We start from the raw sequence: 25,477 nt of genomic DNA, 5'->3' as shown, positions 1-25,477 counted from the left end.
GAGAAAAGACAATAAAGGCCACTTTCATTCGCACTCAGTCTTTAGCTGTCATGTGTAATGCACCAAAACCACAGCTCCCTTTCCACATCTAGGCCCCACAAAACTTTTCATGGTTTTATCCCAGACGCTTCACATGCCCTAGTTCAATCCATTGACAGCACATCAACCCTGGTATACCACATCATTCCAGTTCACTCTATTCCTTGCATGCCTTTCACCCTCCTGTATGTTCAGGCCTTGATCGCTCAAATTCTTTTTCACTCCATCCTTCCACCTCCATTTCAACTCACCCTCTTCTGCTCTTTCAACAACACTCTTGTTATTACCACACATCTCTTACCCTTTCGTTACTCAATCAAACCACCTCACACCACACATTGTCCTCAAACAATTAATTTCCAATACATCCACCCTCCTCTGTACAACTGTAGCCCATGCCTCGCAACCATATAATATTTTTAGAACTACTTTTCCTTCAAACATACTCATTTTTTGTTTTAAGAGACAACGTTCTTTCCTTCCACACATTCTTCATTGCTCCCAGAACCTTCACCCCACCCTGTGACACTTTCGCTTCCATAGCTCCATTTGCTGCCAAGTCCACCTCCAGATATCTAAAACACATCACCTCCTCCAACCTTTCTCCATTCAAATTTACATCCCAGATAACTTGACCCTTAACCCTGCTGAACCAAATAACCTTGCTCTTATTTACATTTACTCTCAACTTTCTCCTTTCACACACTTTTCCAAACTCAGTGCAACTTCTGCAGTTTCTCATTTGAATCAGCCACCAGTGCTGTATCATCAGCAAACAACAACTAACTCACTTCCCAGGCCCTCTCATCCCCAACAAACTGCATACTCACCCCTCCCTCCAAAACTATTGCATTTACCTCTCTAACCACCCCATCCATAAACAAACAACCATGGAGACATCACACACCCCTACCGCAGACTGACCTTCACTGAGAACCAATCACTCTCCTCTCTTCCTGCTCATACACATGCCTTACATTCTTGTTAAAAACTTTTCACTGCTGCAAGCAGTTTACCTCAAACACCATATACTCTTAATACCTTCCACAAAGCATCACTATCAACCCTATCATATGCTTTCTCCAGATCCATAAATGTCACGTACAAATCCATCTGTTTTTCTAAGTATTTCTCACACATTCTTCAAAGCAAACACCTGATCCACACATCCTCTACCACTTCTGAAACCACACTGCTCCTCCCCAGTCTGATGCTTTGTACATGTCTTTACCCTCTTAATTAGTACACTCCCATACAACTTTCCAGAAATACTCAACAAACATATGTCTCTGCAGTAGTTGGAACACTCACCTTTATCCCTTTTGCCTTTGTACAATAGCACTAGACGTGCATTCTGCCAAACCTCAAGCGCTTCACCATGATCCATACATACACTGAATATCCTTACCAACCAATCAACAACACAGTCACCCCATAATTAATTCAACTGCAATACCATCCAAACTTGCTGCCATTCCAGATTTCATCTTCTGCAAGGCTTTCACCACCTCTTCTCTCTTAACCAAACCAATCTCCTTGACCCTCTCACTTCGCACACCACCCCGACCAAAACATCCTACATCTGCCACTCTATCATCAAATACTTTCAACAAATCTTCAGAATACTCACTCCATCTCCTTCACACCCTTCTACTTCATCACTACTTCTCAACACTTCCCCCTTTGCTCCCTTCACTGATGTTCTCATTTGTTCTCTTGTCTTTCACACGTTATTTACCTCCTTCCAAAACATTTTTTTATTCTCCCAAAAGTTTAATGATACTCTCACCCCAACTCTTATTTGCCCTCTTTTTCAACCCTTGCACCATGCTCTTGACCTCCTGCCGCTTTCTCTTATAAATCTCCGTCATTTGCACTCCTTCCTTGTAAGTATTGTCCAAATGCCTCTCTTTTCTCCATCACTAACAACTGTACTTCTTCATCCCACCACTCACTACCCTTTCTAATCTGCCCACCTCCCACCTTTCTCATGCCACATGCATCTTTTGCACATGCCATCACTGCTTCCCTAAATACATTCCATTCCTCACCCACTACCCTCACATCATTTGCTCTCACCTTTTGCCATTCTACACTCAATGTCTCCTGGTACTTCCTTTCACAAGTGTCCTTTCCAAGCTCACTTACTCTCACCACTCTCTTCTCCCCAACCATCTCTCTTCCTTTTTGAAAACCTCTACAACTCTTCACCTTCACAAGAAAGCTATCAAACATCCCTTTCAGCACATTAACATCCATACATGTTCACCAATTAGCACATTAGCAAGGTAGCATTAGGACTGAGAACTTAGCCTTAGAGGGAAAATCCTCACTCACTTGGCAGGGAAGGATTTCCAGCCCCCTGCTCCCTCTCCTTTTAGTTGCCTTCTGCAATACATAGAGAATATGGAAGTAGAATTCTTTCTCCCCTACCTCAGGGATGAGAAGGCTTGGTAAGTGAGTCAGCTGTTGTTCACTGATGATACAGTGCTGGTAGCTGATTCGGGTGAGAAACTGCAGAAGTTGGTGACTGAGTATGGTAAAGTGTATGAAAGAAGGAAGTTGAGAGTAAATGTGAATAAGAGCAAGGCTATTAGGTTCAGTAGGGTTGAGGGACAAGTTAACTGGGAGGTAAGTTTAAATGGAGGAAGTGAAGTGATTTAGATATCTGGGAGTGGACTTAGCAGCGGATGGAACCATGGAAGCGGAAGTGTCACAGGGTGTGGGAGGGAGTGAAAGTTTTGGGAGTGTTGAAGAATGTGTGCAAGGTGAGAATGTTATCTCGGAGCAAAAATGGGTATGTTTGCAGGAATAGTGGTTCCAACAATTTTATATGGTTGCGAGGCATGGGCTATAGATATGGTTGTACGGAGGAGGATAGATGTGTTGCAAATGAAATGTTTGAGGACAATATGTGGTGTAAGGTGATTTGATCAAGTAATGAAAGGGTAAGAGAGATGTGTAGTAATTAAAAGAGTATGGATGAGAGAGCAGAAGAGGGTGTGTTGAAATGGTTTGGTCACACAGGAGAGAATGAGTGAGGAAAGATTGACAAAGAGGATATATGTGTCAGAGGTAGAGGGAACAAGGAGAAGCAGGAGACTAAATTGGAGGTGGGAGAATGGAGTGAAAAAGATTTTGAGTGATTGGGGCCTGAACATACAGGAGGGTGAAAGGCATGCAAGGATTAGAGTGAATTGGAATGATGTGGTATGTTGGTCGACGTGCCGTCAGTGGATTGAACCAGGGCATTGTCCGAGACAATCACATGTTTACCAAATGGTGTTCTAGCTTCGTCTCTTCGATGTGTATCAAATGACTTGTATTTCTCTCTTTTGTCTCCCCTGATGATGTGATTATTACACGAGTGTGATTATTACACAAAAGTGCACTTGGGAATTTATTGTGTTTCATTTTCCCCATGGACTCATAGGAATATATATATATATATATATATATATATATATGTGTGTGTGTGTGTGTGTATGGGGTGGGAGGCAAGTTGTTAGAAGCAGTGAAAAGTTTTTATCGAGGATGTAAGGCATGTATACATGTAGGAAGAGAGGAAAGTGATTGGTTCTCAGTGAATGTTGGTTTGTGACAGGGGTGCATGATGTCTCCATGGTTGTATAATTTGTTTATGGATGGGGTTGTTAGGGAGGTGAATGCAAAAGTTTCGGAAAGAGGGGCAAGTATGCAGTCTGTTGTGGATGAGAGAGCTTGGGAAGTGAGTCAGTTGTTGTTCGCTGATGATACAGCGCTGGTGGCTGATTTGGGTGAGAAACTGCAGAAGCTGGTGACTGAGTTCGGTAAGGTGTGTGAAAGAAGAAAGCTGAGAGTAAATGTGAATAAGAGCAAGGTTATTTGGTACAGTAGGGTTGAAGGACAAGTCAACTGGGAGGTAAGTTTGAATGGAGAAAAACTAGAGGAAGTGAAGTGTTTTAGATATCTGGAAGTGGATTTGGCAGCAGATGGAACCATGAAAGCAGAAGTGAATCATAGGTTGGGAGAGGGGGCGAAAGTTCTGGGAGCATTGAAGATTGTGTGGAAGTCGAGAATGTTATCTTGGAAAGCAAAAATGGGTATGTTTGAAGGAATAGTGGTTCCAGTAATGATATATGGTTGCAAGGTGTGGGCTATAGATAGAGTTGTGTGGAGGAGGGTGGATGTGCTGGAAATGAGGTGTTTGAAGACAAAATGTGGTGTGAGGTGGTTTGATCGAGTAAGTAATGATGAAAGGGTAAGAGAGATGTATGGTAATAAAAAGAGTGTGGTTGAGAGAGCAGAAGAGGGTGTTTTGAAATGGTTTGGTCACATGGAGAGAATGAGTGAGGAAAAGTTGACAGACAGGATATATGTGTCAGAGGTGGAGGGAACGAGAAGTGGAAGACCAAATTGGAGGTGGAAAGATGGAGTGAGAAAGATTTTGAGTGATCGGGGCCTGAACATGCAGGAGGGTGAAAGGCGTGCAAGGAATAGAGTGAATTGGAATGATGTGGTATACTGTGGTCAACTGCTTCAATGGATTGAACCAGGGCATGTGAAGCATTGGGGTAAACCATGGAAAGTTTTATGGGGCCTGGATGTGGAAAGGGAGCTGTGGTTTTGGGGCATTATACATGACAGCTAGAGACTGAGTGTGAACGAATGTGGCCTTGTTGTCTTTTCCTAACGCTACCCTCGCACACAAGCGGGGGGGAATGGGTTCTTATTTCATGTGTGGCGGGGTGGCAACGGGAATGAACAAGGGCAGACAGTATGAATTATGTACATGTGTATATATGTATATGTCTATGTGTGTATATATATGTATACATTGAGATGTATAGGTATGTATATGTGCGTGTGTGGACATGTATGTATATACATGTGTATGTGGGTGGGTTGGGCCATTCTTTCGTCTGTTTCCTTGCGCTACCTCACTAATGCGGGAGACAGCGGCAAAGTATAGTGAATATAGTGAATATAGTGGGGCCTGGATGTGGAAAGGGAGCTGTGGTTTCGGGCATTATTACATGACAGCTGGAGACTGAGTGTGAACGAATGGGGCCTTTGTTGTCTTTTCCTAGCGCTACCTCACACACATGAGGGGGGAGGGGGATGTTATTCCATGTGTGGTGAGGTGGCGATGTGAATAAATAAAGGCAGACTGTATGAATTATGTTATTATTATTATTATTATACTTTGTCGCTGTCTCCCGCGTTTGCGAGGTAGCGCAAGGAAACAGACGAAAGAAATGGCCCAACCCCCCCCATACACATGTATATACATACGTCCACACACGCAAATATACATACCTACACAGCTTTCCATGGTTTACCCCAGACGCTTCACATGCCTTGATTCAATCCACTGTCAGCACGTCAACCCCGGTATACCACATCGCTCCAATTCACTCTATTCCTTGCCCTCCTTTCACCCTCCTGCATGTTCAGGCCCCGATCACACAAAATCTTTTTCACTCCATCTTTCCACCTCCAATTTGGTCTCCCTCTTCTCCTCGTTCCCTCCACCTCCGACACATATATCCTCTTGGTCAATCTTTCCTCACTCATTCTCTCCATGAGCCCAAACCACTTCAAAACACCCTCTTCTGCTCTCTCAACCACGCTCTTTTTATTTCCACACATCTCTCTTACCCTTACGTTACTCACTCGATCAAACCACCTCACACCACACATTGTCCTCAAACAATTAATTTCCAATACATCCACCCTCCTCTGTACAACTGTAGCCCATGCCTCGCAACCATATAATATTTTTAGAACTACTTTTCCTTCAAACATACTCATTTTTTGTTTTAAGAGACAACGTTCTTTCCTTCCACACATTCTTCATTGCTCCCAGAACCTTCGCCCCAACCCCACCCTGTGACACTTTCGCTTCCATAGCTCCATTTGCTGCCAAGTCCACCTCCAGATATCTAAAACACATCACCTCCTCCAACCTTTCTCCATTCAAATTTACATCCCAGATAACTTGACCCTTAACCCTGCTGAACCAAATAACCTTGCTCTTATTTACATTTACTCTCAACTTTCTCCTTTCACACACTTTTCCAAACTCAGTGCAACTTCTGCAGTTTCTCATTTGAATCAGCCACCAGTGCTGTATCATCAGCAAACAACAACTAACTCACTTCCCAGGCCCTCTCATCCCCAACAAACTGCATACTCACCCCTCCCTCCAAAACTATTGCATTTACCTCTCTAACCACCCCATCCATAAACAAACAACCATGGAGACATCACACACCCCTACCGCAGACTGACCTTCACTGAGAACCAATCACTCTCCTCTCTTCCTGCTCATACACATGCCTTACATTCTTGTTAAAAACTTTTCACTGCTGCAAGCAGTTTACCTCAAACACCATATACTCTTAATACCTTCCACAAAGCATCACTATCAACCCTATCATATGCTTTCTCCAGATCCATAAATGTCACGTACAAATCCATCTGTTTTTCTAAGTATTTCTCACACATTCTTCAAAGCAAACACCTGATCCACACATCCTCTACCACTTCTGAAACCACACTGCTCCTCCCCAGTCTGATGCTTTGTACATGTCTTTACCCTCTTAATTAGTACACTCCCATACAACTTTCCAGAAATACTCAACAAACATATGTCTCTGCAGTAGTTGGAACACTCACCTTTATCCCTTTTGCCTTTGTACAATAGCACTAGACGTGCATTCTGCCAAACCTCAAGCGCTTCACCATGATCCATACATACACTGAATATCCTTACCAACCAATCAACAACACAGTCACCCCATAATTAATTCAACTGCAATACCATCCAAACTTGCTGCCATTCCAGATTTCATCTTCTGCAAGGCTTTCACCACCTCTTCTCTCTTAACCAAACCAATCTCCTTGACCCTCTCACTTCGCACACCACCCCGACCAAAACATCCTACATCTGCCACTCTATCATCAAATACTTTCAACAAATCTTCAGAATACTCACTCCATCTCCTTCACACCCTTCTCACTTCATCACTACTTCTCAACACTTCCCCCTTTGCTCCCTTCACTGATGTTCTCATTTGTTCTCTTGTCTTTCACACGTTATTTACCTCCTTCCAAAACATTTTTTTATTCTCCCAAAAGTTTAATGATACTCTCACCCCAACTCTTATTTGCCCTCTTTTTCAACCCTTGCACCATGCTCTTGACCTCCTGCCGCTTTCTCTTATAAATCTCCGTCATTTGCACTCCTTCCTTGTAAGTATTGTCCAAATGCCTCTCTTTTCTCCATCACTAACAACTGTACTTCTTCATCCCACCACTCACTACCCTTTCTAATCTGCCCACCTCCCACCTTTCTCATGCCACATGCATCTTTTGCACATGCCATCACTGCTTCCCTAAATACATTCCATTCCTCACCCACTACCCTCACATCATTTGCTCTCACCTTTTGCCATTCTACACTCAATGTCTCCTGGTACTTCCTTTCACAAGTGTCCTTTCCAAGCTCACTTACTCTCACCACTCTCTTCTCCCCAACCATCTCTCTTCCTTTTTGAAAACCTCTACAACTCTTCACCTTCACAAGAAAGCTATCAAACATCCCTTTCAGCACATTAACATCCATACATGTTCACCAATTAGCACATTAGCAAGGTAGCATTAGGACTGAGAACTTAGCCTTAGAGGGAAAATCCTCACTCACTTGGCAGGGAAGGATTTCCAGCCCCCTGCTCCCTCTCCTTTTAGTTGCCTTCTGCAATACATAGAGAATATGGAAGTAGAATTCTTTCTCCCCTACCTCAGGGATGAGAAGGCTTGGTAAGTGAGTCAGCTGTTGTTCACTGATGATACAGTGCTGGTAGCTGATTCGGGTGAGAAACTGCAGAAGTTGGTGACTGAGTATGGTAAAGTGTATGAAAGAAGGAAGTTGAGAGTAAATGTGAATAAGAGCAAGGCTATTAGGTTCAGTAGGGTTGAGGGACAAGTTAACTGGGAGGTAAGTTTAAATGGAGGAAGTGAAGTGATTTAGATATCTGGGAGTGGACTTAGCAGCGGATGGAACCATGGAAGCGGAAGTGTCACAGGGTGTGGGAGGGAGCGAAAGTTTTGGGAGTGTTGAAGAATGTGTGCAAGGCGAGAATGTTATCTCGGAGCAAAATTGGGTATGTTTGCAGGAATAGTGGTTCCAACAATTTTATATGGTTGCGAGGCATGGGCTATAGATATGGTTGTACGGAGGAGGATAGATGTGTTGCAAATGAAATGTTTGAGGACAATATGTGGTGTAAGGTGATTTGATCAAGTAATGAAAGGGTAAGAGAGATGTGTAGTAATTAAAAGAGTATGGATGAGAGAGCAGAAGAGGGTGTGTTGAAATGGTTTGGTCACACAGGAGAGAATGAGTGAGGAAAGATTGACAAAGAGGATATATGTGTCAGAGGTAGAGGGAACAAGGAGAAGCAGGAGACTAAATTGGAGGTGGGAGAATGGAGTGAAAAAGATTTTGAGTGATTGGGGCCTGAACATACAGGAGGGTGAAAGGCATTCAAGGATTAGAGTGAATTGGAATGATGTGGTATGTTGGGGTCGACGTGCCGTCAGTGGATTGAACCAGGGCATTTTCCGAGACAATCACATGTTTACCAAATGGTGTTCTAGCTTCGTCTCTTCGATGTGTATCAAATGACTTGTATTTCTCTCTTTTGTCTCCCCTGATGATGTGATTATTACACGAGTGTGATTATTACACAAAAGTGCACTTGGGAATTTATTGTGTTTCATTTTCCCCGTGGACTCATAGGAAATATATATATATATATATATATATATATATATATATATATATATATATATATGTGTGTGTGTGTGTGTGTGTGTGTATGGGGTGGGAGGCAAGTTGTTAGAAGCAGTGAAAAGTTTTTATCAAGGATGTAAGGCATGTGTACATGTAGGAAGAGAGGAAAGTGGTTCTCAGTGAATGTTGGTTTGTGACAGGGGTGCATGATGTCTCCATGGTTGTATAATTTGTTTATGGATGGGGTTGTTAGGGAGGTGAATGCAAAAGTTTCGGAAAGAGGGGCAAGTATGCAGTCTGTTGTGGATGAGAGAGCTTGGGAAGTGAGTTAGTTGTTGTTCGCTGATGATACAGCGCTGGTGGCTGATTTGGGTGAGAAACTGCAGAAGCTGGTGACTGAGTTCGGTAAGGTGTGTGAAAGAAGAAAGCATTGAGTAAATGTGAATAAGAGCAAGGTTATTTGGTACAGTAGGGTTGAGGGACAAGTCAACTGGGAGGTAAGTTTGAATGGAGAAAAACTAGAGGAAGTGAAGTGTTTTAGATATCTGGAAGTGGATTTGGCAGCAGATGGAACCATGAAAGCAGAAGTGAATCATAGGTTGGGAGAGGGGGCGAAAGTTCTGGGAGCATTGAAGATTGTGTGGAAGTCGAGAATGTTATCTTGGAAAGCAAAAATGGGTATGTTTGAAGGAATAGTGGTTCCAGCAATGATATATGGTTGCAAGGTGTGGGCTATAGATAGAGTTGTGTGGAGGAGGGTGGATGTGCTGGAAATGAGGTGTTTGAAGACAAAATGTGGTGTGAGGTGGTTTGATCGAGTAAGTAATGATGAAAGGGTAAGAGAGATGTATGGTAATAAAAAGAGTGTGGTTGAGAGAGCAGAAGAGGGTGTTTTGAAATGGTTTGGTCACATGGAGAGAATGAGTGAGGAAAAGTTGACAGACAGGATATATGTGTCAGAGGTGGAGGGAACGAGAAGTGGAAGACCAAATTGGAGGTGGAAAGATGGAGTGAGAAAGATTTTGAGTGATCGGGGCCTGAACATGCAGGAGGGTGAAAGGCGTGCAAGGAATAGAGTGAATTGGAATGATGTGGTATACTGTGGTCAACATGCTGTCAATGGATTGAACCAGGGCATGTGAAGCATCTGGGGTAAACCATGGAAAGTTTTATGGGGCCTGGATGTGGAAAGGGAGCTGTGGTTTTGGGGCATTATACATGACAGCTAGAGACTGAGTGTGAACGAATGTGGCCTTTGTTGTCTTTTCCTAACGCTACCTCGCACACAAGCGGGGGGGAATGGGTTCTTATTTCATGTGTGGCGGGGTGGCAACGGGAATGAACAAGGGCAGACAGTATGAATTATGTACATGTGTATATATGTATATGTCTATGTGTGTATATATATGTATACATTGAGATGTATAGGTATGTATATGTGCGTGTGTGGACATGTATGTATATACATGTGTATGTGGGTGGGTTGGGCCATTCTTTCGTCTGTTTCCTTGCGCTACCTCACTAATGCGGGAGACAGCGGCAAAGTATAGTGAATATAGTGAATATAGTGGGGCCTGGATGTGGAAAGGGAGCTGTGGTTTCGGGCATTATTACATGACAGCTGGAGACTGAGTGTGAACGAATGGGGCCTTTGTTGTCTTTTCCTAGCGCTACCTCACACACATGAGGGGGGAGGGGGATGTTATTCCATGTGTGGTGAGGTGGCGATGTGAATAAATAAAGGCAGACTGTATGAATTATGTTATTATTATTATTATTATACTTTGTCGCTGTCTCCCGCGTTTGCGAGGTAGCGCAAGGAAACAGACGAAAGAAATGGCCCAACCCCCCCCCATACACATGTATATACATACGTCCACACACGCAAATATACATACCTACACAGCTTTCCATGGTTTACCCCAGACGCTTCACATGCCTTGATTCAATCCACTGTCAGCACGTCAACCCCGGTATACCACATCGCTCCAATTCACTCTATTCCTTGCCCTCCTTTCACCCTCCTGCATGTTCAGGCCCCCCGATCACACAAAATCTTTTTCACTCCATCTTTCCACCTCCAATTTGGTCTCCCTCTTCTCCTCGTTCCCTCCACCTCCGACACATATATCCTCTTGGTCAATCTTTCCTCACTCATTCTCTCCATGAGCCCAAACCACTTCAAAACACCCTCTTCTGCTCTCTCAACCACGCTCTTTTTATTTCCACACATCTCTCTTACCCTTACGTTACTCACTCGATCAAACCACCTCACACCACACATTGTCCTCAAACATCTCATTTCCAGCACATCCATCCTCCTGCGCACAACTCTATCCATAGCCCACGCCTCGCAACCATACAACATTGTTGGAACCACTATTCCTTCAAACATACCCATTTTTGCTTTCCGAGATAATGTTCTCGACTTCCACGCATTCTTCAAGGCCCCCAGAATTTTCGCCCCCTCCCCCACCCTATGATCCACTTCCGCTTCCATGGTTCCATCCGCTGCCAGATCCACTCCCAGATATCTAAAACACTTCACTTCCTCCAGTTTTTCTCCATTCAAACTCACCTCCCAATTGACTTATGAATTATGTACATGTGTATATATGTATATGTCTGTGTGTGTACATATATGTGTACATTGAGATGTATAGGTATGTATATTTGAGTGTGTGGACGTGTATGTACATAATTGTGTATGGGGGTGGGTTGGGCCATTTCTTTCATGTGTTTCCTTGCGCTACCTCGCAAATGCGGGAGACTGAGACAAACAAAATAAATAAAATAAATGAAATAAAAATATATTTTTATATATTTTTTATAATATATTTTGGGGATAGGGGAGAAAGAATACTTTCCACATATTCCCTGCGTGTCATAGAAGGCGACTAAAATCTTCCCATCCCATTTTTTTTATTTTCCAAAAAAGGTAACAGAGTAGGGGGCCAAGTGAGGATTATTCCCTCTAAAGCTCAATCCTCTGTTCTTAATGCTACCTTGCTAATGCAGGAAATGGCAAATATGTATGAAAAAATATATATATGTGTGTGTTGTGTTTGTGTTTCGCTCAGCATATTCATATCTTTTGTATATATCCTAGCTAGATTTAGTAATAATGCTAACATTTTAGTGGTTTTTCTTTTAATTTTTGTATTATACCTTAACCCAACATGAGGTTCTGAATTTTTTTGTATTTTTTTTAGCTACCTTTTTCTTGTGGTCCTGTTTGAATTCCAACAATGGGTTTTACAGATCAGGCACCACCACGGCCACCTCTTCCTGGTGGAGAGAAGGCACCTCCTCGTCCACCCCCACCTGAGACTGATGATGAAGAGGAGACCAACATGTTCAGTGAGGCACCACAACCCAACCAACCCATCATGGTAAGCCTATTTTGTTCCTGTGTGTGTTGCATCTTTTACTTTTATTTCCCTATCCTCACAGATGAGCTAAGGGTAGAGGCAGTTGTTGTTGTAAAGTTAATGCTACATGATGCATGTATTACTGCACATCTGTAGCTTGAAATGCACTTACCATGGAGAAATTATGTAGAGGTTTAGATATTTGGAATTGAGTGAGAATTTCCAGGAATATCTTGAATTTTTTATGTTGGTTGATAACTATAAATGGTCATATTACAGTGAAAATAATGTACTCACCTATGCCAATATGACTGGAATTCATAGTATAATTATGGACATTCATTCTATATACAACCAATTTATATCATTAATTGAACACTATTTTCATTCATTTAATATCATATAGGAATTATGAGCTTCATTTCATCCATCTTTTCTTTTCTGAAAAGAATGTGTGAATTTGAGAAAACCATTGACTTTTTACACCATGAATGAGTTTGGACTTAAGTGATTTCTTTAGAAGCCATCGATTTTCAGTTTGTCTGTTTGTCATCTTTGAATGCGCTTCCATTTCATGGAATGGATCAAGTGAATATTGCTCTTCACTTCCCTTACACATTATTTTCAACTTGGATCATGTTTCCTTAAGTGAACATAGCCATTAATGCTACAGTATTGTACAATAAATTGACTCATCAAGCAGAAACTGTTATCTTCATTTAGATTCTCATCTTCATATGTAAAGCTTCAATACTGGGCATAATCAAGAGTTCTTCACTTATTCACTCAGTATGTCTGTTCATCTTTTTTTAGGTCCACTGCTGTTTTTCTTACCACCAGTCAAAACTACCATACTCTTCCACCTGTCATTTGCCATGTTTTGTACATGACTATACTAGTCTAACAAGTCTCATCTTCAGTGTCTGCTCTTTCTCCCCTCTTGATTAAAACAGCTGTTAGTAAAAGGTGTTTTCTCATTATTGATATTAGTTGAACTTAATAGTATATGGTGTATTCTTACTCATTTTTTTTCATTAGATGGCTGCCCATGGCCTTCACCAGGAGGTCAAGCAGTGGTCATCCCGTGACAACGATATCATTGCAGCTGCAAAGAAGATGGCACTGCTGATGGCCCAGTTGTCTCAACTTGTGCGTGGTGAAGGTGGCACCAAAAAAGATCTCATTGCATGTGCCAAAGCTATTGCTGAGGCTTCTGAAGAAGTGACACGCTTGGCAAAGGACTTAGCACGGGAATGTACTGATAAACGCATGAGGACGGTAAGATTTATCAGCAAAAATATCTGCCACATTGAAGGCCTTCCTGACAAGACAAATATGATATATGACTTACCTGAATCCTTGCTTCATTTTAGCTATGTTTATCCTCTTGATTTTTCTGGATCCAAAGTATTGTACCACTTATTTGTATAAAGCCGTTGCTTAAACAGTTCTTTCATAATAGGCATATTACAGGAAATATTTTTTAATTTGTGGTTTATAGAGATTATTATAGTTAGTATCAGTTACCCATAGTCAGAATTTTAGGTTGAACTATCTTGCTGTTGTTAGAATAATGTGATTATGGAATGCTATCATCGAACAATCTATATCAGTACATTGAACTGACATTTGCTACTATCTGACCAGTTGTATACACTGTTGGGAGTGTTAGAGTTTTTTACCTCGCAGCTTGCTATGTAGGAATGTATATACCTTCAGCTGATGAAAAGTAGAATTTTGTTGGAATATTACTTTAAAGTTCAAAGCCATTTTCAGTATAACCCAATGCTCTTTGGCATCCATTACTTTTTAAAAGTAAAGAAAGGTAAATCGCCTGATGTGATGTTTTTATTTACTGTGTGATGCCTATTTCAAAGCCAGTAATGCTCTCTTTTCCATACATATTCACCATTTCTCACATTAGCGAGATAGCATTAAGAACAGAGGACTGATCCTTAGAAGGAATATCCTCACTTGGCCCCCTTCTCTGTTCCTTCTTTTGGAAAATTAAAAACAGGAGGGGAGGACTTCCAGCCCCCTGCTCCCTCCCCTTTTAGTTGCCTTCTCCGACACACAGGGAATACTTGGGAAGTATTCTTTCTCCCTTATCCCAATCAAAATGGAAAATTGCCCAGGCTAAACAAAGAGTTCTTCTGATCCCTTTAGTGGCCATCATGTAAACTAGTGATGAGCCTTTTCAGCCCAAAAGATCACTAGAATGATCATGTCCAAGCTTTGGTCATCCATAGCTTGTAAATATTTTCCTTATATTTTTTCTATTTTTTAAGGCTTCTGTCACATGAAAAAGTCCACATCAGGGCTGGACCTAAATTGAAATACGTAGAGATTATTGAAAGGGAGAAAGACGAGACAAGGGAAAGTATGTACGAATTTTGGAGGAAATGTTAAATGTGTCCTTTAAAATGTACCAGGTCATAGTTATTGGGAAAGACATGAGAGGGTAGAAAGTTCCAAAGCTCCAGGTGTAGGGAAAGAAACATTTATTAAAATGACCCATCCTTGAGTTGAAAGTGGCCATACAATAATCATGTGATGCAGTAGTGTGCTGAGTATTGCATAGCCTAGCTCACTAGTGATGGGAGCACACATGCAGCCAGCTCTTGGGAACAGAAACCAAGACAACAGCTATAGAAGAGAGAAAGTGAACCAGCATTGCAACGTAGGGCAAGTGGGTCAAATTTTAAAGTTAGACTGAGAAAGTTCATGAGTTGGACTGCTTTTGATTGAACACTGTCAAGTAAGGATGCAGAGTTAGAACAACCCTTGATATGACAGCAGTGCTTCATACAAGGATCAGTCCTTTGTGTAAATGGAGCAACTGTTCAGAAGAAAAAATCTCAATATCTAAACAGGACTCCCAGTTTCTTAGAGGCAGTCTTAGTTATACCCATAATGTTTGGTTTCCAAGATAGAGTGGATGTTACAGTAACACTAATTGGGGTTATTCATGAAGGCAAGAGGTGGAATTATGGAACTGGCAGAGGAGAGAGGAAAGTTGTGAGGAGTCTTTAATAGAGATGGGTACAAGCTGTCTTTGGAGGCATTAAACTTGACCATATTTCACATACCCTGCTGAGATATCCTGTCCAAGTCATGAGTTTATTGAGGAATTTGTGTCAAAATGAGATTCAGATTGCGTGAGAGAAGGAACAGAACTGAAGGATGTGGAGTCATCAACATATGAGTGCATTTGGTTAGTTGTGGAAGAAAGGATATTGATGATGAAAAAAAGAAAAATTGTATTAGGATAGAACCTTGAGATACTGCTGTTGATAGAGAAGGGGCGAGAGGTTGATCCATCAACAGCCACAGAGTTAGATGAGCCATAGAGAAAGCTAGATATGAAGGAGCAAATTGAAGGAGGGAAGCCAAAGGAAGGGAGCTTAGAGATGAAACCCCAATGCCAAAAGTCAAAAGCTTTGGATATGTCAAGGGCAACTACATAGGACTCCCTAAATACTTTAGGAATGATGACCAGATGTTAGTAAGATAGGGAAGAATATCACCTGGAGATCTTGCTTTATGAAAGCCATACCTGATGAGCACAGAGAAGACTGAGATTCAAAATGTCTTAGGATATGGTATCTGAGGGTGGATTCAGCAACCTGGAAATGGCAAATGTGAAAGCAGTAGGTTGATAGTTTTAAAGGGGTTAGAATGGTCATCCTTCTTAGGGATGGGATATATGAGAGTATGCTTCCAAGAAGAAGAATTTTTGGTTTTCAAACAGAAACAGAACAGACGAGCAAGTATAGGAGAAAGTTCAGAGGAAAACACTTTCATTACATGGGGATGGATGGCATCTGGACCATAAACCTTGTTTGGGTTCAGAGAGAAATGCTTTTTGGACAGTCGTAAAAGAGATTATGGAAAGGGACATAGGATTAGTGAAAGAAGCAACAGGGTTGAAGTAATGTTAGAGTCATCCATGGTATAATTAGAGGAAAAACAGGAACAAAATAGAATTGATTTGTCCGAGGGAGAGACAGCTACAGTACCATCAGAACAGAAGTTGTTAACAGTACCATTTCCTAAAGACTGGAAAGACCTATTAGTGGATGATAAGGAAAGGTTATCACGCTTCCTTTGAATAAAGGAATGCTTTTCCTCATGGATAAAATACTTGCAATGATTACAGGGGCAAAAAAAATAATCCCTGAACTGTCACCTTTCATTTTTGGGATTTTTGTCAGGGTAATAAATTTGCCTGAAAACTTGTGGATGAGGATGATTTTTCATGCTGAATGCAAATCTGGGTTTGAAATATATGTTTGAGTATATTAAGGGAGGGGGCGAAGGTTCTGGTAGCTATGAAGAATGTGTGGAAGGAGGGAACATTGTCTTGGAGAAGAAAAATGGGTATGTTTGAAGGAATAGTAGTTCCAACAATATTATATGGTTGCAAGGCATGGGCTATGGATAGGGTTGTACGGAGGAGGGTGGATGTGTTGGAAATGAAATGTTTGAGGGCAGTATGTGGCGTGAATTGGTTTGATCGAGTAAGTAATGAAAGGGTAAGAGAGATGTGTGGTAATAAAAAGAGTGTGGTTGAGAAAGCAGAAGAGGGTGTATTGAAATGGTTTGGTCACAAGGAAAGAATGTTAGGAAAGATTGACAAAGAGGATATATGTGTCAGAAGTGGAGGGAACGAGAAGTGGGAGACCAAATTGGAGGTGGAAGGATGGAGTGAAAAGGATTTTGAGCTATCAGGACCTGAACATACAGGAGGGTGAGAGGCATGCAAGGAATAGAGTGAATTGGAATGATGTGGTATACTGGGGTCGATGTGCTGTCATTGGATTGAACCAGGGCATGTGAAGAATCTGGGGTAAACTTTACCATGGAAAGGGAGCTGTAGTTTCGGTGCATTACACGTGACAGCAAGAGACTGTGAACGAATGTTGCCTTTTTTGTCTTTTCTTGGCGCTACCTCACTGAAGGGGGATGCTCTTTCATGTGTGGTGGGATGGCCACGGGAGTGGATGAAGGCAGCAAGTATGAATATGTACATGTGTATATATTTATATGTCTGTGTAATGTATATGTATGTATACAGTGAAATGTATATGTATATATATGTGCTTGTGTGGGCATTTATGTTTATACATGTGTAATTAGGGCGGGTTGGGCCATTCCTCGTCTGTTTCCTTGCACTACCTCGCTAACGCAGGAGACGTCAATTAAATACAATAAAATAGAAAAGATATATATGTATATGTGTATATATGTGTGTGACTGTATTATTGACTGGTTGGTAAGGTTATTTAATGTATGTATGACTCATGGTGAGGTGCCTGAGGATTGGCGGAATGCGTGCATAGTGCCATTGTACAAAGGCAAAGGGGATAAGAGTGAGTGCTCAAATTACAGAGGTATAAGTTTGTTGAGTATTCCTGGTAAATTATATGGGAGGGTATTGACTGAGAGGGTGAAGGCATGTACAGAGCATCAGATTGGGGAAGAGCAGTGTGGTTTCAGAAGTGGTAGAGGATGTGTGGATCAGGTGTTTGCTTTGAAGAATGTATGTGAGAAATACTTAGAAAAGCAAATGGATTTGTATGTAGCATTTATGGATCTGGTAGAGATGCTCTGTGGAAGGTATTAAGAATATATGGTGTGGGAGGCAAGTTGTTAGAAGCAGTGAAAAGTTTTTATCGAGGATGTAAGGCATGTGTACGTGTAGGAAGAGAGGAAAGTGATTGGTTCTCAGTGAATGTAGGTTTGCGGCAGGGGTGTGTGATGTCTCCATGGTTGTTTAATTTGTTTATGGATGGGGTTGTTAGGGAGGTGAATGCAAGAGTTTTGGAAAGAGGGGCAAGTATGACGTCTGTTGTGGATGAGAGAGCTTGGGAAGTGAGTCAGTTGTTGTTCGCTGATGATACAGCGCTGGTGGCTGATTCATGTGAGAAACTGCAGAAGCTGGTGACTGAGTTTGGTAAAGTGTGTGAAAGAAGAAAGTTAAGAGTAAATGTGAATAAGAGCAAGGTTATTAGGTACAGTAGGGTTGAGGGTCAAGTCAATTGGGAGGTAAGTTTGAATGGAGAAAAACTGGAGGAAGTAAAGTGTTTTAGATATCTAGGAGTGGATCTGGCAGCGGATGGAACCATGGAAGCGGAAGTGGATCATAGGGTGGGGGAGGGGGCGAAAATCCTGTTAGCCTTGAAGAATGTGTGGAAGTGAAGTCGAGAACATTATCTCGGAAAGCAAAAATGGGTATGTTTGAAGGAATAGTGGTTCCAACAATGTTGTATGGTTGCAAGGCATGGGCTATGGATAGAGTTGTGCGCAGGAGGATGGATGTGCTGGAAATGAGATGTTTGAGGACAATGTGTGGTGTGAGGTGGTTTGATTGAGTAAGTAACGTAAGGGTAAGAGAGATGTGTGGAAATAAAAAGAGCGTGGTTGAGAGAGCAGAAGAGGGTGTTTTGAAATGATTTGGTCACATGGAGAGAATGAGTGAGGAAAGATTGACCAAGAGGATATATGTGTCAGAGGTGGAGGGAACGAGGAGAAGTGGGAGACCAAATTGGAGGTGGAAAGATGGAGTGAAAAAGATTTTGTGTGATCGGGGCCTGAACATGCAGGAGGGTGAAAGGCGGGCAAGGAATAGAGTGCATTGGATCGATGTGGTATACCGGGGTTGACGTGCTGTCAGTGGATTGAATCAGGGCATGTGAAGCGACTGGGGTAAACCATGGAAAGCTGTGTAGGTATGTATATTTGCGTGTGTGGACGTATGTATATACATGTGTATGGGGGTGGGTTGGGCCATTTCTTTCGTCTGTTTCCTTGCGCTACCTCACAAACGCGGGAAACAGCGACAAAGCAAAAAAAAAAAAAGAAAAAAATATGTGTGTACCTGTGTGGATGTGTCTTTCTTAATGTTTCTTGGTGTTACCTCGCTAATGCAGGAAACAGCAATCAAGTATGAAAAAAGATTGATAATAATGATAACAGTAACATAATGATAATAGTAATAATGATAATAATAATACTACTACTACTAATAATAATGAATAATGAATAAAGGCAGACAGTATTAATTATGTACATGTGTATATATGTATATGTCTGAGTGTGTATATATATGTATACGTTGAGATGTATAGGTATGTATATTTGCGTGTGTGAACATGTATGTATATACATGTGTATGTGGGTGGATTGGGCCATTCTTTTGTCTGTTTCCTTGTGCTACCTCGCTAATGCGGGAGACAGCAACAAAGCAAAATAAAAAAAAATAAAAAAATAATGATAATAATAATAATAATAATAATAATGATAATAGTAATACTAATTTTTACCATATGTTAATTGTGTTCTGTCTAATGAGATAGTGTTAGGAACAGATAAAGATCTGCTTTAGCTTCATTTGCTCACATCCACTCTAGCTGTCATTTACTTTGTAACCATTAAGGGCACCCTATCTAGGGGCAAGGCCTTTCCTTGGCTTTTACTGACCACTCCATATGTCTTGGTTCAGGTTAGTAACATGTTGTCCCAAGTATACCACATCACCCCCTATTGTACTGTGTTGTCGTGACTGATTCATCAGAAAGGAGAGGAATGACATTGAGTAATAAGATGTTCGTTTTGTTGCCATATGACACGATTCATTCAGAGGATATCTTTCCTCTTAGTAAGAATGTATGTTGTTGCACTACTGAAGCTAAATGGCACATAGAAAGCATCTTAGAATGTATGTTGTTGCACTACTGAAGCTAAATGGCACATAGAAAGCATCTTGTTTTTGATTGTGCAGAGACCTGTTTTTCCTTTTTATGTTATCTGTTGATGATGGTTTCTTTATTTGCTGGGTTAAACTGGAAATACCACTACTTGATAATTAACCCATGTGAGAGGGAGCCCTCACAGTTGAAAGGTATTGTTTCACCTGTTAAAAGCAACATAGCCAAATTCTATCTACTTATTTTTCTGTCACTGATGCCCATTCCCTCTGGGAACATCCATCAATGGGGTGGCTGTGGCAAAAGAGTCTCCACTTACCCCTGTCCTTGAATGTCTCCCTCACATACACTGTTCCACGCATTCTTCCATCATTTCTTTCCCTCCAGTATTCTTCCACTCTATTTCCCCATGTCACAGATGGTCATCCTCCCACATAAGCCTCTTTAATTGTACTATTATGCACTCTCCTTGTGAACTCTGTCATGAATTCTTTCCACATACCCAAACCACTTCAAAGTTTCACCCACTTTACCATTCCACAATTCATTCCCTGCTGTATTTCTCATACACCCCCTCATTTCTTTCTGCATTCCATCTAGTTATACCACATGCTCCTCTCAAATAGCTCATTTTCAAAGCCTGGATTCTTGACCTCTGTGAATCATTCCATTGTAGTTAACTTGATTGGCTTTGAAATGAAACTGTTTAGAAAAATAGTGACAGTTAGCTGTCATTCATATTTCATGTGGTAGTCCTTTAGTTGACTAGAGAAAAATATTTCGTATTATTATTATTATTATTATTTAGATATCTGGGAGTGGATCTGGCAGCGGATGGAACCATGGAAGCGGAAGTGGATCATAGGGTGGGGGAGGGGGCGAAAATCCTGTTAGCCTTGAAGAATGTGTGGAAGTCGAGAACATTATCTCGGAAAGCAAAAATGGGTATGTTTGAAGGAATAGTGGTTCCAACAATGTTGTATGGTTGCAAGGCATGGGCTATGGATAGAGTTGTGCACAGGAGGATGGATGTGCTGGAAATGAGATGTTTGAGGACAATGTGTGGTGTGAGGTGGTTTGATCGAGTAAGTAACGTAAGGGTAAGAGAGATGTGTGGAAATAAAAAGAGCGTGGTTGAGAGAGCAGAAGAGGGTGTTTTGAAATGGTTTGGTCACATGGAGAGAATGAGTGAGGAAAGATTGACCAAGAGGATATATGTGTCAGAGGTGGAGGGAACGAGGAGAAGTGGGAGACCAAATTGGAGGTGGAAAGATGGAGTGAAAAAGATTTTGTGTGATCGGGGCCTGAACATGCAGGAGGGTGAAAGGCGGGCAAGGAATAGAGTGCATTGGATCGATGTGGTATACCGGGGTTGACGTGCTGTCAGTGGATTGAATCAGGGCATGTGAAGCGACTGGGGTAAACCATGGAAAGCTGTGTAGGTATGTATATTTGCGTGTGTGGACGTATGTATATACATGTGTATGGGGGTGGGTTGGGCCATTTCTTTCGTCTGTTTCCTTGCGCTACCTCACAAACGCGGGAAACAGCGACAAAGCAAAAAAAAAAAAAAGAAAAAAATATGTGTGTACCTGTGTGGATGTGTCTTTCTTAATGTTTCTTGGTGTTACCTCGCTAATGCAGGAAACAGCAATCAAGTATGAAAAAAGATTGATAATAATGATAACAGTAACATAATGATAATAGTAATAATGATAATAATACTACTACTACTAATAATAATAATGAATAATGAATAAAGGCAGACAGTATTAATTATGTACATGTGTATATATGTATATGTCTGTGTGTGTATATATATGTATACGTTGAGATGTATAGGTATGTATATTTGCGTGTGTGGACATGTATGTATATACATGTGTATGTGGGTGGATTGGGCCATTCTTTTGTCTGTTTCCTTGCGCTACCTCACTAATGCGGGAGACAGCAACAAAGCAAAATATAAAAAAAATAAAAAAAATAATAATAATAATAGTAATAATAATAATAATAATAATGATAATAGTAATACTAATTTTTACCATATGTTAATTGTGTTCTGTCTAATGAGATAGTGTTAGGAACAGATAAAGATCTGCTTTAGCTTCATTTGCTCACATCCACTCTAGCTGTCATTTACTTTGTAACCATTAGGGGCACCCTATCTAGGGGCTAGGCCTTTCCTTGGCTTTTACTGACCACTCCATATGTCTTGGTTCAGGTTAGTAACATGTTGTCCCAAGTATACCACATCACCCCCTATTGTACTGTGTTGTCGTGACTGATTCATCAGAAAGGAGAGGAATGACATTGAGTAATAAGATGTTCGTTTTGTTGCCATATGACACGATTCATTCAGAGGATATCTTTCCTCTTAGTAAGAATGTATGTTGTTGCACTACTGAAGCTAAATGGCACATAGAAAGCATCTTAGAATGTATGTTGTTGCACTACTGAAGCTAAATGGCACATAGAAAGCATCTTGTTTTTGATTGTGCAGAGACCTGTTTTTCCTTTTTATGTTATCTGTTGATGATGGTTTCTTTATTTGCTGGGTTAAACTGGAAATACCACTACTTGATAATTAACCCATGTGAGAGGGAGCCCTCACAGTTGAAAGGTATTGTTTCACCTGTTAAAAGCAACATAGCCAAATTCTATCTACTTATTTTTCTGTCACTGATGCCCATTCCCTCTGGGAACATCCATCAATGGGGTGGCTGTGGCAAAAGAGTCTCCACTTACCCCTGTCCTTGAATGTCTCCCTCACATACACTGTTCCACGCATTCTTCCATCATTTCTTTCCCTCCAGTATTCTTCCACTCTATTTCCCCATGTCACAGATGGTCATCCTCCCACATAAGCCTCTTTAATTGTACTATTATGCACTCTCCTTGTGAACTCTGTCATGAATTCTTTCCACATACCCAAACCACTTCAAAGTTTCACCCACTTTACCATTCCACAATTCATTCCCTGCTGTATTTCTCATACACCCCCTCATTTCTTTCTGCATTCCATCTAGTTATACCACATGCTCCTCTCAAATAGCTCATTTTCAAAGCCTGGATTCTTGACCTCTGTGAATCATTCCATTGTAGTTAACTTGATTGGCTTTGAAATGAAACTGTTTAGAAAAATAGTGACAGTTAGCTGTCATTCATATTTCATGTGGTAGTCCTTTAGTTGACTAGAGAAAAATATTTCGTATTATTATTATTATTATTATTTAGATATCTGGGAGTGGATCTGGCAGCGGATGGAACCATGGAAGTGGAAGTGGATCATAGGGTGGGGGAGGGGGCGAAAATTCTGGGAGCCTTGAAGAATGAGCGGAAGTCGAGAACATTATCTCGGAAAGCAAAAATGGGTATGTTTGAAGGAATAGTGGTTCCAACAATGTTGTATGGTTGCGAGGCGTGGGCTATGGATAGAGTTGTGCGCAGGAGGATGGATGTGCTGGAAATGAGATGTTTGAGGACAATGTGTGGTGTGAGGTGGTTTGATCGAGTAAGTAACGTAAGGGTAAGAGAGATGTGTGGAAATAAAAAGAGCGTGGTTGAGAGAGCAGAAGAGGGTGTTTTGAAATGGTTTGGGCACATGGAGAGAATGAGTGAGGAAAGATTGACCAAGAGGATATATGTGTTGGAGGTGGAGGGAACGAGGAGAAGAGGGAGACCAAATTGGAGGTGGAAAGATGGAGTGAAAAAGATTTTGTGTGATTGGGGCCTGAACATGCAGGAGGGTGAAAGGAGGGCAAGGAATAGAGTGAATTGGAGCGATGTGGTATACCGGGGTTGACGTGCTGTCAGTGGATTGGATCGGGGCATGTGAAGCGTCTGGGGTAAACCATGGAAAGCTGTGTAGGTATGCATATTTGCGTGTGTGGACGTATGTATATACATGTGTATGGGGGGGGTTTGGGCCATTTCTTTCGTCTGTTTCCTTGCGCTACCTCGCAAACGCGGGAGACAGCGACAAAGTATAATAAAAAATAATAATATATTATTATTATTATTATTATTATTATTATTATTATTATTATTATAATAATACTTTGTCGCTGTCTCCCACGTTAACAAGGTAGCGCAAGGAAACAGACGAAAGAATGGCCCAACCCACCCACATACACATGTATTACATACATGTCCAAACACACACATATACATACCTATACATCTCAACGTATACATATATATACACACAGACATATATACACAGGTACATAATTCATACTGTCTGAACTTATTCATTCCCGTCGCCACCCCGCCACACATGAAATGACAACCCCCTCCCCCGCATGTGTGCAAGGTAGCGTTAGGAAAAGACAACAAAGGCCACATTCATCCAGACTCGGTCTCCAGCTGTCATGTATAATGCACCAAAACCACAGTTCCCTTTCCACATCCAGGCCCCACAGAACTTTCCATGGTTTACCCCAGATGCTTCACTTGCCCTGGTTCAGTATATTGACAGCATGTCGACACCGATATACCACATCGTTCCAATTCACTCTATTCCTTGCACGCCTTTCACCCTCCTTGTATATTCAGAACCCGATCACTCAAAATCTTTTTCACTCCATCTTTCCACCTCCAATTTGGTCTCCCACTTCTCCTCGTTCCCTCCACCTCTGACACATATATCCTCTTGGTCAATCTTTCCTCACTCATTCTCTCCATGTGACCAAACCATTTCAAAACACCCTCTTCTGCTCTCTCAACCACACTCTTTTTATTACACACATCTCTCTTAACCTTTCATTACTTACTCGATCAAACCACCTCACACCACATATCGTCCTCAAACATCTCATTTCCAGCACATCCACCCTCCTCCGCACAACTCTATCTATAGCCCACGTCTCGCAACCATATAACTTTGTTGGAACCACTATTCCTTCAAACATACCCATTTTTGCTTTCCAAGATAACGTTCTCAACTTCCACACATTTTTTAACGCTCCCAAAATTTTCGCCCCCTCCCCCACCCTATGATTCACTTCCACTTCCATGGTTCCATCCGCTGCCAAATCCACCCCCAGATATCTAAAACATTTTACTTCCTCCAGTTTTTCTCCATTCAAACTTACCTCCCAATTGACTTGTCCCTCAACCCAACTGTACCTAATAACCTTGCTCTTATTCTCATTTACTCTCAGCATTCTTCTTTTACACACTTTACCAAACTCAGTCACCAGCTTCTGCAGTTTCTCACCCGAATCAGCCACCAGCACTGTATCATCAGCGAACAACAACTGACTCACTTCCCAAGCTCTCTCTTCCACAACAGACTTCATACTTGCCCCTCTTTCCAAAACTCTTGCATTCACCTCCCTAACAACCCCATCTATAAACAAATTAAACAGCCATGGAGACATCACGCACCCCTGCTGCAAACCAACATTCACTGAGAACCAATTACTTTCCTCTCTTCCTACACGTACACATGCCTTACATCCTCGATAAAAACTTTTCACTGCTTCTAACAACTTACCTCTCACACCATATATTCTTAATACCTTCCACAGAGCATCTCTATCAACTCTATCATATGCCTTCTCCAGATCCATAAA

General features: G+C 41.4%; 1 protein-coding gene across 1 annotated transcript in view; it reads left to right on the top strand.

Moving 5' to 3' along the window:
- Vinc (vinculin) overlaps positions 1–25,477 on the top strand; it is a 319,106-nt gene that overhangs the window by 269,581 nt on the left and 24,048 nt on the right. The window contains exons 20-21 of the mRNA XM_071664595.1: positions 12,080–12,210; positions 13,228–13,467. Coding sequence (XP_071520696.1) covers positions 12,080–12,210; positions 13,228–13,467 — 371 coding nt within the window. The remainder of the gene's footprint in view (positions 1–12,079; positions 12,211–13,227; positions 13,468–25,477) is intronic.

This window comes from Panulirus ornatus, chromosome 9 (assembly GCF_036320965.1).
Source record: "Panulirus ornatus isolate Po-2019 chromosome 9, ASM3632096v1, whole genome shotgun sequence".
NCBI lineage: Eukaryota > Metazoa > Arthropoda > Malacostraca > Decapoda > Palinuridae > Panulirus > Panulirus ornatus.
The sequence above is the reverse complement of the archived record's forward strand: the minus strand, read 5'-3'. Positions and strand labels throughout refer to the sequence as shown.